The sequence below is a fragment of the Gymnodraco acuticeps genome, unplaced genomic scaffold (genome assembly GCF_902827175.1).
Source record: "Gymnodraco acuticeps unplaced genomic scaffold, fGymAcu1.1, whole genome shotgun sequence".
Classification (NCBI taxonomy): Eukaryota; Metazoa; Chordata; class Actinopteri; order Perciformes; family Bathydraconidae; genus Gymnodraco; species Gymnodraco acuticeps.
This window is the reverse complement of record NW_022991529.1, coordinates 104,258-120,058: the sequence shown is the minus strand read 5'-3', so window position 1 is coordinate 120,058 and position 15,801 is coordinate 104,258. Positions and strand designations below refer to the sequence as shown.

Sequence of the window (15,801 nt, the reverse complement as noted above, 5' to 3'; positions counted from 1 at the left end):
TCAAGAATGCAGGAAGGGGGAGAGTGTTTGATAAGGCCTGGGCTCCAGTGATGAGACACTTAAGAGGTCTGGGTGAGGATGAAGGTGTGGGATGAATGATCAATACTGTTAATCCTGTAACTTTTATCTTGTTGTTATTACTGGGCAGCACATTTAAACATTCTGGCTTTCTGGAGAAGTGGTACCCTCACTGAGGGCACTGAGGAGGACACTCCAGCCTGGCTTTCTATGGAGCGGGCGGCCTGTCTCGGAACTTCTCTCCCAGCCCTTCTGAATAGCTCAGTTAAGACTAATACATTACTGTTAGTGTTTTCTTCAATTTGCTATGGAAATGTTTTCTTTGTCCTGGACTGCCCTCTTGTTTCTAGCATGAATATTGCATTTCTTGTTATCTCGCCCATGGATGTGTTTTAAAACCGCCAACTGCATTAGTATGTTCTGAATCCGCTGTTTTGTTGTTACTGAAAATGGAAAATATGATTGCTTTGTTATACCAATGCGGTTGGTACAATACATTTCTGCAATAAAACAATTCTTAAAACTACATAAGCACTTACCAAATGCAAACTTTAGCACCGAATATAACACACTTCATTCTTAATACTATATGGTTTGACCACCCAGCTACACACTGCTGAGCATACTCTAAAGCACTTCCATCTGTTATGGGCTGTGCTCTGTACAGAGAGGGTTCTGCAGAGAGAGATTGCTTGAGTTTACAGAAATACAGTAAATGAAGAAATACAAAATGAGTTGTTGAAAGAAATCACATTTTATTCAAAGATAACATTGTGCAGCATCTCAGCACATAGCTACTCTGCTTCGGATCTCTCTAAGTGGGATGCATTGTTTGCCAAAACCCAGTTAGTAGCTGCTGCTTCCTGCCTCATTGAAAACCCTTAGCCTTCCACCTCTTTGTTTCTCAGTCCTTCAGATAAACAACAAAGACATAGTGGTCGGTCAGTGTGTGTGTCGCATACAAGTAAGTTTACCACAGTACATTGTGCAGGATGTCTGTACAGTTATAGTCTGCAACATGCCAACAATTCAATTACAGTAATGAAGTCAATACGTTTCACACAACAGATATAAGCTCTGATATATCATGAGTTATGCAGAGCTATAAACTGGGAACTAACCTGTTTTCAAGTCTAAGTGGCCGGATTACAGAGGCGACAGTAAATCGGCTTAGGCTGAACCCTCTGTCCAGCCTCTCATCGACACACCATGGTTGATAACATTTCATTAGAGAGTATTCTTATTTGTCCACGTCCTCTCCCTCCAGCTCTACCTCTCATTCTTCCTCCTCTCACTCTCACCCACCTCTTCTTCCTCCTCTCACTCTCACCCACCTCTTCCTCTTCCTCTTCCTCTTGCTCTTCCTCTTCCTCTTGATCTTGCTTCCATGTTGGCTTCCATTGTTGCTGTAAGAAAGTACTCACCTGTGGTCTTTTATAGTGCTAACATCCTGATTGATGAGCCAACAATTATGCTATCAAGTGTTTGGTCAGGTGGAACGTGTTTCTTGATCATTGGTCCATGTGTGAGGCATTTTGAATATCAGTGGTATGTGCTAACACGTTATGTCAGATTGCTGTGTCTCACGTGGAGAGACGTGTGCAGTGGTTTGCACAAAGTGCCATGTTGATTTGCAAATTGTGTGAAAAGCTGAAACCGTGTTTAAAGTTTTGGAGATTTGAGCCGATGTTTTGCTCTTTGAGTGTCAGTTAAAATAATTGTGCTTTATGTAGAATTTTAGTGTGTTAGCAATCGAGAAAAACTGTAAAGTTGAAGTAGACTTATTACTGCAGAACTTTGAGAGTAATGTATGTTATTAAATACTAACTATTAATGCATTAATGATTGTTTTTTTTAACCATATAATTAAGGGCTGTCAGATAGGTAAACAATTTGGCCAAGGGTCGGGATCAATAAAGTGTTTCTCTAACTTTAATGACACATGGTAAAACGAGAGTTAATTGTATTTTGTATTATTCATTCGTAGCCTATCTTTAAAGAAACTAGCTGCATGTCAGATCAAATGTAAATAGGCCTATTTTCTCTCAACTGTAGCGGAGTAAAACTGTAAAACAGCAGGAAATGGAAGTGATCAGCCTAATTCAAAATGTTATAAGTACAGTAGCCTAATTAAGTAAATGTAGGGTACTTAGTTACTGCCCTTAAGTGATTTATAATATAAATAACCTCGGTGTAGTTTGAGTGTTGTGTGTTTGCAGGGCAGGTACAACGTGTTCTTCTGCTCAGCAGCCGGATCCTAAGCCTCTCACAGGAAGCGCTGAGGATCCACGTCGCCAAAAGAAAATGCGGCAAGTCACACAGCAGTGGAGCGATTCTAACCGGAAACGGCTAGAGTCGGGGCCTATTGACTTCAAAATAAAAGCATTGCATTTATTACCATTACATCGTAAAAGAAAGGGCTACTTGTAAGGTGTTCAAATGTTTTACTTAAAAGACAGCATCTGCATGTTTTGGCTTGTAGTCACCACGCATAAAACCATGTTAGAGTTTGATATGTATATTGTGCAATAACGTCATTTTTCAACGTCAACATTTTCAGAGAACCAGTTTGACTCTTATTGTGAAACTAAAACCGGAAGTCTCAATGTTTTTACTCATGTTCGCTTGGTCACAGTTTTCTCTCCAGGTTGAGTTTAAGAGAAGCCCGACGAGGGCAACAGGGAAGCGGATTATTTCACCGGACAGCACGGCTGAGACTCACTGACGTGGAACCATGGTAGGAGAATTAAACAAACACAAAGCTTCGCAATAACTTTGTTTATGTGTTGATTGTTGTTCGGTTGCTCTGCGTCAGTGGCACGCGACACCGTGTGCGAAGCTACACTGTCCACAAACCTTCAGAATAACAAACTCCATTCAAAGTACACTGTACAGTACATCTATGCATGCGACAACAAAACCCCAAAACTGCACATATTTCATGACACAAAGTGAAAACCAGCAGAAAAGATCATTCCTCATTTGTACGTTGTTATGACAAACTTTTTAGATGTGTTTACAAGAGGTTTTTAGGCCTATTCATGCCATTTCAAAGGACACAAAGCAAAAGCTACTTATTTTCATTGACAGGCTTTAACTGAAAGTCATTGTGGAGCAGGCATGCATATTAAATCTGGAATGGGAAGTATTGACAGACACACCCCCTCCTTTAGGGCCTCCTATCTCCAAAACATGAACAATAATATGCCTTACGAAATAAAAGTCATTGAATTAAGTGTATTTAATGCAAAACAATGCCTCATAGACTATAATATTGTACATATTGCCTATTGAGTCAAGTCAGGTATTTGTTAGGAAGCCAGACTACCTATCCACATTTAAGAGTGGGTTAAAGACTTTCCTTAATAATACATCTTATGGTTAAGGCTAGCTCAAAGTGACATTACAATTTTTCAATACAGCAAATTACATACATATGTCATTCAGGTTGTCTGTTATACGTGTATGTGTTTTTAATCTTAGTCATGTAATGTTGTTGATGTGTGTACCCTGTAAACCCCCCAGAGACAAGGGCTTCTCTTGTGATAGTGAGATATTTGAATACATTTAGATTTGATTTGAGTGCTTCAACAATCTTTTATAAAAGGACAACTCCCTGTTGAGAGCGGCTATCTTTTTATATATATTTTTCCCTTATGTTACTTCCTAGCCTCTGCGGTTGGACATTAAGCGGAAGCTGTCGGCTCGCTCAGACCGGGTGAAGAGCACCGACCTGCACCCCACTGAGCCCTGGATGGTGGCCAGTCTGTACAGCGGCACCGTGGTGGTGTGGAACCATGAGACACAGGTTACTATCATCCACCTACACACTCCTCTACACACACCTCTACACACTAATCTACACACTCCTCTACACACTCAAACACATGTCTGATCACTCGCCTAAGCACAGTCATTAATTCAAGGTTCAAGTTCCAGGATTCAAGGCTTTTATTGTCATGCTACGGTGTGGTTATGACAATGAAAATCTTAGGTCACAGGCTAACAGTGCAACACAATAAAACAGATAATAGTGCAAGAAAGTACAAAAAAATAGGATATAATAGAAATAGTGCAAGAATAGAATAGTCTATATATACAAGTAGTTGGAATATTGATATATATAAGTTGCAAACAGATGAATGTTATGGATGTTCTTTAAAAAGTTCAGGTGTTCCTTGAGTTCAATTCACACACACAATCAGTTCATATTTTATTTTCCTTACGATGATCTGATGGATAGAAAGTGTGTGTGATGTGTACTATCTGCTGTGTGTGTAGATGATGGTGAAAACCTTCGAGCTGTGTGACCTGCCTGTCAGAGTGGCCAAGTTGTAGCCAGGAAGCACTGGGTCATCGCCGGAGCAGTGAGTATTGTGCTTCAAATAAAGGGTCATTATTTGTATTTGTATCAGTGTTTTTGTCTGGGAATAATCTCACTTGTTGGTCTGTCTGTCCGCAGGATGATATGCAGATCCGAGTGTTTAATTACAACACTCTGGAGCGAGTTCACATGTTCGAGGCTCACTCCGACTACATCCGCTGCATCGTGGTGCATCCCAGCCAGCCCTATATCCTCACCAGCAGCGGTAAGGAAGAACCACATGAACACCTTTTTTAAACTACAAAAGTCGGGGCGTATTTGCAAAACACTCAACATCGTATGTTTTCAGATGACATGTTGATCAAGCTGTGGGACTGGGAGAGGAAGTGGACGTGCAGTCAGGTGTTTGAGGGACACACTCACTACGTCATGCAGATCGTCATCAACCCCAAAGACAACAATCAGTTTGCCAGCGCCTCTCTGGACAGAACCATTAAGGTACACACACACACACACACACACACACACACACACACACACACACCACACACACACACACCACACATCACACACACACCACACACACACCATACCACACACACACACACACACACACACACACACCAATCTCTCTCTCACACACACACACACGCACACACAATCTCTCTCACACACACACAATCTCTCTCTCATACACACACAGCACACACACACACACACACCACACACACACACACCACACACACACACACAATCTCTCTCTCACACACACACAATCTCTCTCTCACACACACACACACACACACACACCACAATCTCTCTCTCACACACACACAATCTCTCTCTCATACACACACATACTCTCTCTCACACACACACAATCTCTCTCTCATACACACACACACACACACACACACACACACACACACACACACACACAATCTCTCTCTCACACACACACAATCTCTCTCTCACACACACACATACTCTCTCTCACACACACACATACTCTCTCTCACACACACACACACACACACACACACACACACACCAGAGTTCCCGTTAGCCGGCAAATCTAAATCTCTCCGGTCAAAATAATTTCCCTTTAGCCCAATACCGCATCAGTTGCGCCACTGATGTGACAGACAAAAGAGTATGTGACAGACAATAATAGTCAATTCTAATGTCTAACACTTAATGTGGAGAAAGAGATGTCCTGGATGGGTTGATTGTGCGTTGATCTGTTGGTAATGCCTCGGGGTTCCGGTGGGCATGTAAAGAAATGCATAATGCTGAGCTATACTTTGTGGCCTCACCCAGTTGCATAGCGACACTTATTGTTGAGGTGTCTTTTAATAAGCAGGTAGTCATATCATTAGCTAGAACTAGCTCTGATCGATATGGACATAAACGCGAGTGAAGTCTAATCTGACGGGAGAGAGAGATCAGCTGCTGCTGACGAGTCGACACGCAGCTCTGCATGATCACCTGCAGCGGTGAGCGGAACAAAACACACACCTCAGGTTAGAATATCACACGTAGCTATTTTAATTACCTCTCAAACTACCGTAACTAGTTATAGATATGTTTAGTTTTACTGTCGGGTCACTCATTACTGGATCCGCGAGCTGCATGATACTGACGGGCTGTCAGGAGAGGGAGAGAGCGCTCCGTTTATTATTCCCGTGTTATTGTAAGTTACTGTTCACTTTTGAATAATGTAGTTAATCTACTATAATTAGTTTGTTTAATATTGAATCATATCCATTTGTTTTAAAGCTCAATAAATAACAAAGAAGACCTTTAACCGGCACTTTTTGTCTGGAAGAATTCAACTTTAACGGACATGTTGACCGGCGAAAAATTATTCTAACGGGAACTCTGACACACACACACATATACCATGTATACATAAATTCAGAGGACATTACATTGACTTACATGCATTTCCTGGAGACTTACCCTAACCTTAACCATAACCAACACATGCCTAACCCTAACCAAGTCTTCACCCTAAAATTAATGAATCCCCTCATAGGGACCTCCATTTTGTCCCCATAAGGGCGGCGAGTCCCCACACGTCACTGTGTAAACAGATTTAGGTCCCCACAAGTATAGTAATGCTAGGCCACACACACACACAAGCAAATGTGTGTAAGACAGACAAAAGAAAGAAGGTTTGTGCTGCACTTCAAGTTAAAAATGAAAGTAATAGTGACAGAAAGAAGGGGCGGAGACATTTGCTTTACAGACAGAGAGACGGATACAGATAAATGGTTAATATATGAATCTATGTTGCTACAAATTGTGAATGGATAAAAGCCTATATACAGCATATTGAACCACAGCAAATAACAAGCTTTTCCATGTGTTATGAATGAAGTTGAGAAAATATAGCAAAGACAAGTTCAACCGCAACTACTGTAACCCAAAAGATCTATCATGGCTTCTATGCAAAGAGTGAACAGGAAATGTGGGGGGTGATAAGAATGATTCCCTTTTTATAGTTTGTCAAATAATTTCAAGCTGTACTCGCGAAAAACACTATGATGTAAAAGCAACTATGGGCTTAGACCAGGGCTATTCAATTAGTTTGGAATGGGGCCGGTTGATGACAATGATCCAAAGCAAGGGGCCGGGATCAAGATGGCTTGAAATATGAGCTTCAGATCCAGTAAATACTACGACAGCATAGTGGAGTGCATATATTGTGTTTAATCAAACAACATAGCCCCAAGGCCTTTCTAGATCTAAATGGCAAGTTCAGAACTCAGTACATGTGAAGCTAATTTAACCGACAACATCATTTGATTTCATTTAGGTGAAATGATCTAATCATTCACGCAGAGATGCAATCAATGACAGGAGTTGTCACTACAGTAGCTAGTAGGTGGGTTCGAAACCCGAGCCCGCCGAAGTTTTCAGGCAATGTCTTCCCCTCTATCTCTCAATGTAACACCCTCTCTGGAATAAAGGCACTCTGGTAGATTACTTTTTAACATTATACTTAAATAAATCGCATGTTAATTACTTATTTTTCTAGCAGGAAAAACGAATTATACGCCGGTTTTCTTTCACGCAAACAAATCAGAGAAACAGAATTGAAAGCAGCGCTGCCTCTCAGTCAGGGGACTTTTCTACACCCTCACTCCCAACACCACTTCTCAGAGATGGAGAGCTTTAAATTATCTCGATCAGGCCCTTACAAAACCCGTCCTCTTTGTTCTACCCTACTACCTATCTAAGGTTTAAATATCCTAAGTGGTTTAAAGGTCAAAGATGGGTTCGGGTAACGGGAACATATGTTGACTTGGGATGCAAAATGGATGAAAGAGAAGGATGGTATGGTATCACTGCCTGGTACGGTAACTTGACAGTGCAGTCAGTCACAGATCGCTCGCCTGGTTCAGACTGCTATGAAAATGATGGGGGTTAAGAAACACCCATCTGTCCAAAACATATGCGAGCAGTTCATTATCAGACAGGCAAAAATAAATTGTGTCTGATCCCACCCACATACTCCACCCAGAAGTGCCTGTGTTATTCATGTGTTGTTATCTTTGCTTTTGAATGTGTTTTCTTAATGTCTTTCATTTAAATTAGTGCTGTCAAAATTATCGCGTTAACGGCGGTAATTAATTTTTTGAATTAATTGCGTTAAAATATTTAACGCATTTAACGCATGTGCAGAATGGCCCGCCCCATACGTCCCACCAGTGGCAGCGCCAGGGTATGGCTGGGGTAGGCTACACCCATACCAAGAAATGGCTTAGCCCCACCATGAGAAATGATGTTAAAGTAAGCTAAATAAAGTCCGCTAACTCGCGCGGAGTAAATTGCACAGACGGCAGTTAGTCAGATTGATTTCAGCCACTCGTCTGGAAATACCGAAGACTAGAAACAGTGTTGAAAACTTTTGTCACGTAATGATCGTCTTCTCAATAGAACATCTTTGATAATGTCTCCTGGCCAATCAGAATCAAGATAACGGCGTGGTGTTGTTGCAGGAAGTCCCGACGGAGAATACTTTTGCTGTAGTACATCTCTATATACATCGATGCAACATTACGTGTTGATAGAAATCAACACGTAATGAAATAAGACCCCACGGTTTGATGATTGATAGGTGTGTGGGCTGTCTTTCATTTTGACACACAGAACAATGTTATAATAAACGTATGTTAAATGGATATATCCGCCTTCTTTCATTTATCTTTCCATTCCCACAACAATATACATAAACGGTGATTAATCATGATTAATTAAGTTTTAAGCTGTGATTAATCTGATTAAAAATTGTAATCGTTTGACAGCCCTAAGTTTTTGTAAAGCACTTTGAATTGCCTTGTGTTGAAAAGTGCTGTATAATAAACTTGCCGTACCCTTTTTTCTTTCCTTGCAGGTGTGGCAGCTCGGCTCCAAGACCCCCAACTTCACTCTGGAGGGCCACGAGAAGGGAGTGAACTGTATCGATTATTACAACGGAGGAGACAAGCCCTACCTCATATCGGGGGCCGACGACCGCCTGGTCAAGATCTGGGATTATCAGGTAATGAACTGTACTCTAAAATAAATGGCTTCTAGCCTGAACCTAATCCTGATAAATGGCTTTTCCCACCTCTCAGGTCCTACAAATAACTTTCTGATACACATGTTTAATATATAAAGCCAACGCAGTCTTTCTGCCTCACCCGTCTGTATTTATCCACTAAAGAAAATAATTGCACTGTTTCTTGTTAAAAGGACAGTATGAAATACAATTGAACTAAACTTCTCTATCATTAAGAATACATATTTCTTTTTCCAGACAGTCAAGACGTCCAGTTTGAACAAATATCTTTCTTGTCAATCTTCTATATTAAGTAAATGAATCCATAACTGAGCTGTACATATCTGCAAGTGAGCGACACATGGTTTTCATCACATAAGTATAAGAATAGCAGGAAAGTAGCTTTAATTAAAGCAAGATGTATTTATTTAATGCACCATATCAGTTTCACTTTCAACTTAAAGACTGCAAGGAATCTGGGTGTGACCCTAGATAACAACCTGTCCTTCACTGCAAACATCGCTGCTACAACCCGCTGCTGCAGATACACGCTTTACAACATCAGGAAGATACGTCCCCAGCTGACTCAGAAAGCGACTCAGGTTATGGTCCAGGCTCTCGTCATCTCACGCCTAGACTACTGCAACTCCCTCCTGGCTGGTCTACCTGCATGTGCCATCCGACCTCTGCAGCTCATCCAGAATGCAGCGGCTCGTCTGGTCTTCAACCTTCCTAAATTCTCCCACACCACTCCGCTCCTCCGCTGCCTTCACTGGCTTCCGGTAACTGCTAGAATCCACTTCAAGACACTGGTACTTGCTTACCATGCTGCGAATGGATCTGGCCCTTCCTACATCCAGGACATGGTTAAACCGTACACCCCAGCACGTGCACTACGCTCTGCATCAACCAAACGGCTCGCTGCGCCCTCGCTGCGAAGGGGACCCAAGTTCCCATCAGCAAAAACACGTGGGTTTGCTATCCTGGCTCCAAGATGGTGGAATGAGCTCCCCATTGAAATCAGGACAGCAGATAGCTTACACACCTTCCGGCGCAGACTGAAAACTCATCTCTTTCGACTCCACTTCGAGCGATAGATTTATTAACAAAGCACTTTTATACTAATAAAGGGCTGGCTTATCTAAAGCCAGTTGAGTAGCACTTGAAATGTTTGGCTCTATGAAACCTGATGTACTTTTATGATTCTGTTTTCTTCAAGGTTGTGTCTTCCTGGTCGAATGTACTTATTGTAAGTCGCTTTGGATAAAAGCGTCAGCTAAATGTAAAGTAATGTAATGTAACTTCCGTTAACTCCAGTGGAGCAGAAAGCATGTGTCTATTTTTCTTAACCTGAGATGTTTACTTCTAAAAAGCCTGGTGCAATGTTATGAGTGACATAAAGTGTGTGTGTGTGTGTGTGTGTGTGTGTGTGTGTGTGTGTGTGTGTGTGTGTGTGTGTGTGTGTGTGTGTGTGTGTGTGTGTGTGTCCATCCATCCTCCAGAACAAAACGTGTGTTCAGACGTTGGAGGGTCACGCCCAGAATGTGACCTGCGTGTGTTTCCACCCCGAGCTGCCAATCATCCTCACCGGCTCCGAGGACGGTACGTCGTGTATTTCAACAAGTTACAAAAACACCACAACATCTTGGTTACATTTGACCTCTTTGTTGTTATGTGATTAATACTAATATACACGTTATATACAGTGTGCACATTTGACCTTAACTTCTTCATTTTAACTTTATTTTATCTTTGCATTGAACCTTTTAATTTAACGTATTTATATATAATAGCTGTGTTTTTATTTTCTTTCATCTTTTTATTGGATATTATTATTTTATTTCACTTTTTACTTTAACTACTTAGTGGACATCGTATGGTTAAAAAATATATTTCATGTTATTATTGCACTTTAAAATAAATATTTGTAATATATTTGATGTATTTATAGTTTTTTTAATCTTTTATTTCATTTTAAAACGGGCCAACTGTCACAGCATCCAATTCCCCCCGGGAAAATGAAGTGTTTTGATTCTGACTACCCACAGGCACTGTTCGGGTGTGGCACTCCAACACCTACCGGCTGGAGAACACTCTGAACTACGGCATGGAGCGGGTCTGGTGTATCTCTGGACAGGCGGGGTCCAACAGTGTGGCGCTGGGCTACGATGAAGGCAGCATCATCATCAAGGTACATCACTTACACTGGAAGAAATGCTGCTCCAAAAACAAGTTAAACAATAATAAAAACAAGGTGTTTTCACTTGAAATAAGAACAAAAATCTGCCAATAGAACAAGTGAAAATGTGCTTGGTAAGAGAACTTGAAATAAGAAGGGATATTTAGGTAAATCAGATCTTGTAATTAAGTCGGAGAAAACATTTTGAACTATATTTGACCAGAATTAGGAAATGCTGTGTTACAATATAAGCCGCTAATACTCAAAAGTGTTTCTGTTTCATGATGTTAGACTTTCTAATAAATATGTAAAAAAACATGTTTCATCTGAGATACAACTCAAAATAAGATTATTTGACTCAACAAGATGATGCATTGTCTAAAAACAAGACCTGATATCTCACTGCAGTGTTACTTAGGGTGTAGAGACATATTCTGACTAGATATTAGACACATACAAGATTTTGAGTTTTTGTAGTGTAGTGAAAGGAGCCAGTTGAGGTGGTTTGGGCACCTAGTAAGGATGCCACCTGGGCGCCTCCCTAGGGAGGTGTTCCAGGCACGTCCTGCTGGGAAGAGACCAAGGGGTAGACCTAGGACCAGGTGGAGGGATTATATCTCTTCGCTGGCTTGGGAGCGCCTTGGGATCCCCCAGTCAGAGCTGGTTGATGAGGGGAAAGGAACGTTTGGGGCTCTCTGCTGGAACTGCTACCCCCGAGACCCGACCACGGATAAGCGGGAGAAGATGGATGGATGTAGTGTATAGCATTTCTCTATATGTCTTGTACTTGTAGTGGGAACTTAAACCATAAAAGGTCTAACGGTGTCACAATTGAACTGCTACTGATGCTACAGGTAGCAATTCTGAGGCAGAATAAAAGTCCATTATCCAGGCAAGAGTATCATTTATGCCGTTTATTTTTTCTCTCTTCAACACTCAACCGTTCAAAGAACAAGGGCTTCTCTTTCCCTGGTAAAAATACACATAAGCCTGTTTCCCTTCTTTAGCCACTTTCACATTTAGAGTACAGACCAATCGATAGACTATTGGAAAGCCCTCTTTTGTTAATGGGCCCCTGTGGACAGCAGCAGGAAGCGGCTGACTTAGGAAATCATCAGGGCTGCAACTCATTATTGTGAAATCTCGTTTGGTTTATAAATGTCAGAAGAAATGCCCAAACCAGTCCTTGAAAAAAAGTCCTTGCTGATGTTTTTAAATGTCTTGTGTGTGATGTATTGTGAATAACACCATAGTGAACATTGAAATTCCCCCCAGGGAGTAATAGAGTATCTCTTACTCTTAATTAATGAGTACTTACGATACGATAATACTTTATTGGTCAGATCAAGTCTGACATTTGACTTGCATCACAGCAGCTCCATGTGTAACATCAACATGGACACATATCAAGACACGATACATGATGAAAAAAAACACTTGATAAATAAACGTTCCTTACCAGAGGTGGGAAGTAGTGGAGTACAAATACTTCGTTGCTGTACTTAAGTACATTTTTCTGGTATCAGTACTTTACTCCACTATTTATTTTTCCGACGACTTTTTACTTTTACTTCTTACATGTTGAACACAAATACCTGTACTTTCTACTTCTTACATGTTGAACACAAATACCTGTACTTTCTACTTCTTACATTTTGAACACTAATACCTGTACTTTCTACTTCTTACATGTTGAACTCAAATACCTGTACTTTCTACTTCTTACATGTTGAACACAAATACCTGTACTTTCTACTTCTCACATGTTGAACACAAATACCTGTACTTTCTACTTCTTACATTTTGAAAACTAATACCTGTACTTTCTACTTCTTACATGTTGAACTCAAATACTTGTACTTTCTACTTCTTACATGTTGAACTCAAATACCTGTACTTTCTACTTCTCACATGTTGAACACAAATACCTGTACTTTCTACTTCTTACATGTTGAACTGAAATACTTGTACTTTCTACTTCTTACATGTTGAACACAAATACCTGTACTTTCTACTTCTTACATGTTGAACTGAAATACCTGTACTTTCTACTTCTTACATGTTGAACTGAAATACTTGTACTTTCTACTTCTTACATGTTGAACACAAATACCTGTACTTTCTACTTCTTACATGTTGAACACAAATACCTGTACTTTCTACTTCTTACATGTTGAACTCAAATACTTGTACTTTCTACTTCTTACATGTTGAACTCAAATACCTGTACTTTCTACTTCTTACATGTTGAACTCAAATACTTGTACTTTCTACTTCTTACATGTTAAACTCAAATACCTGTACTTTCTACTTCTTACATGTTGAACTGAAATACTTGTACTTTCTACTTCTTACATGTTGAACACAAATACCTGTACTTTCTACTTCTTACATGTTGAACACAAATACTTGTACTTTCTACTTCTTACATGTTAAACTCAAATACCTGTACTTTCTACTTCTTACACGTTGAACACAAATACCTGTACTTTCTACTTCTTACATGTTGAACTCAAATACCTGTACTTTCTACTTCTCACACGTTGAACACAAATACCTGTACTTTCTACTTCTTACATGTTGAACTCAAATACCTGTACTTTCTACTTCTTACATGTTGAACTCAAATACCTGTACTTTCTACTTCTCACATGTTGAACTCAAATACCTGTACTTTCTACTTCTTACATGTTGAACTCAAATACCTGTACTTTCTACTTCTTACATGTTGAACTCAAATACCTGTACTTTCTACTTCTCACATGTTGAACACAAATACCTGTACTTTCTACTTCTTACATGTTGAACTCAAATACTTGTACTTTCTACTTCTCACACGTTAAACACAAATACCTGTACTTTCTACTTCTTACATGTTGAACACAAATACCTGTACTTTCTACTTCTTACATGTTGAACTCAAATACCTGTACTTTCTACTTCTTACATGTTGAACACAAATACCTGTACTTTCTACTTCTTACATGTTGAACACAAATACCTGTACTTTCTACTTCTCACATGTTGAACACAAATACCTGTACTTTCTACTTCTTACATGTTGAACTGAAATACCTGTACTTTCTACTTCTTACATGTTGAACACAAATACCTGTACTTTCTACTTCTCACATTTCCCAAACAGCTGGTTCCTTTAGTCTGAATGTGTGTTTGGTGCGTGATCATTATTCTTTAGAGTCATTGCGTGCCTATTGATTTGAACACGATCCGTGTATCCATCATTTCCTGGTCTTCTCTAAAGAAGAGGGACCAATGGAAACGTTGTCATGTTGCCGTTGTTCAGCATGGAAACATTCATTAGCTAACAATGACATTATTGTTCTATTAATATAAAGGGAGGTCAGGTACTCTTTAAAGCAGCTGCTAGTTATGGGTACTTTTTACTGAAGTACATTTCAAAGCCTTTACTTTTACTTGAGTAAAGAAGTTTAGTCGGTACATCTACTTTTACCAGAGTATTTTTAAACACGAATATCTGTACTTCTACTTGAGTAAAGGATGTGTGTACTTTTGACATCTTGGACCCTTACCTTACCTCCTCTCCCCCCCCTTATCTCTGCTCAGATGGGACGGGAGGAGCCGGCCATGTCCATGGACTCCAGTGGGAAGGTGATGTGGGCGCGTCACTCCGAGGTGCAGCAGGCCAACCTGAAGACCATGGGGGAGGCGGAGGTGAAGGACGGGGAGAGGCTGTCTCTGGGCGTCAAGGACATGGGAAGCTGTGAGATCTTCCCCCAGACCATCCAGCACAGCCCCAACGGGAGGTGAGACCCCAGGAAGGGAATGTACATGACTCAAGTATTGTAGAAAATGTCCACAGTGTAAAAGAGATACAGATACATTTCTCAGTTGAGAACAGTTTCTGTCGACTTTATAACTATAAGAAAAACATATATGGTTATAATATAAACCTGTTTACTGTGATATTTTTTAAATGTATGTTGTACTTAAATATGAATGTGTTTTGTTGATTTGCAGATTTGTAGTGGTGTGTGGCGACGGAGAGTATATCATCTACACCGCCGTGGCTCTGAGGAACAAGAGCTTCGGCTCGGCTCAGGAGTTCGTCTGGGCCCACGACTCCTCACAGTGAGTTCTTAAAGGAAGAGTTTGTTTGGAAACACACCTAGTCGCCTTCTTGCTGAGAATAAGATGAGAAGATTGACATTGTTCTGGGATGTCTTCATATACAATGTTCGGCATACAAGTTTCCCCCTGCTTTGAGTATTGTCAAGTCTACTGTATGCTAAGCTAGGCTAATGGCTGGCTTTACAGTAGCTTGATATTAAGGCAGACATAAGTGTGGTATTGGTTTACTCATCTAAATACATTAAAAAAAAACGTCAACCTATCTCTTAAAGGTCCCATGTCGTGCTTTTCTGGTTATCACCCGTCCCCTTGTTTGTTATGAAGGTTGTTCTGCATGTAAACGGTCTGCAGTCACAAACCCTCAAAGTACACCCTGTAGGGAGTAAAACTCTAACACAGAAAAGACCTGTCTGTGCTGCCCCAGAACGCCTCGTTGGACATTTCTCTCTTTCCATTGTTTTCTTCTTATAGTGTAGTAAGTACAGTGACGTATTGGGTATAGTGACGTAACGTGGGACTTCCTCACACACACACACACTCAATCTTTTCTCAGCTGCAGCTCCGCGGATTTCTCAGCCTGAACTCAGCCTGAGACGGCGAGACGCGGCGGGGCTCGGCCTG

The 15,801-nt window shown here is 40.6% G+C and overlaps 1 protein-coding gene across 1 annotated transcript in view; it reads left to right on the top strand.

Moving 5' to 3' along the window:
- Positions 1–2,221: 2,221 nt before the first annotated feature.
- LOC117533392 (coatomer subunit beta'-like) overlaps positions 2,222–15,801 on the top strand; it is a 28,638-nt gene continuing 15,058 nt past the window's right edge. Inside the window, 12 exon segments of the mRNA XM_034197093.1 lie at positions 2,222–2,327; positions 2,654–2,755; positions 3,689–3,826; positions 4,300–4,348; positions 4,351–4,385; positions 4,481–4,607; positions 4,692–4,840; positions 8,745–8,891; positions 10,394–10,493; positions 10,940–11,082; positions 14,656–14,855; positions 15,070–15,180. Of these exon segments, the coding sequence (XP_034052984.1) occupies positions 2,753–2,755; positions 3,689–3,826; positions 4,300–4,348; positions 4,351–4,385; positions 4,481–4,607; positions 4,692–4,840; positions 8,745–8,891; positions 10,394–10,493; positions 10,940–11,082; positions 14,656–14,855; positions 15,070–15,180 (1,202 nt within the window). The 5' untranslated portion in view covers positions 2,222–2,327; positions 2,654–2,752.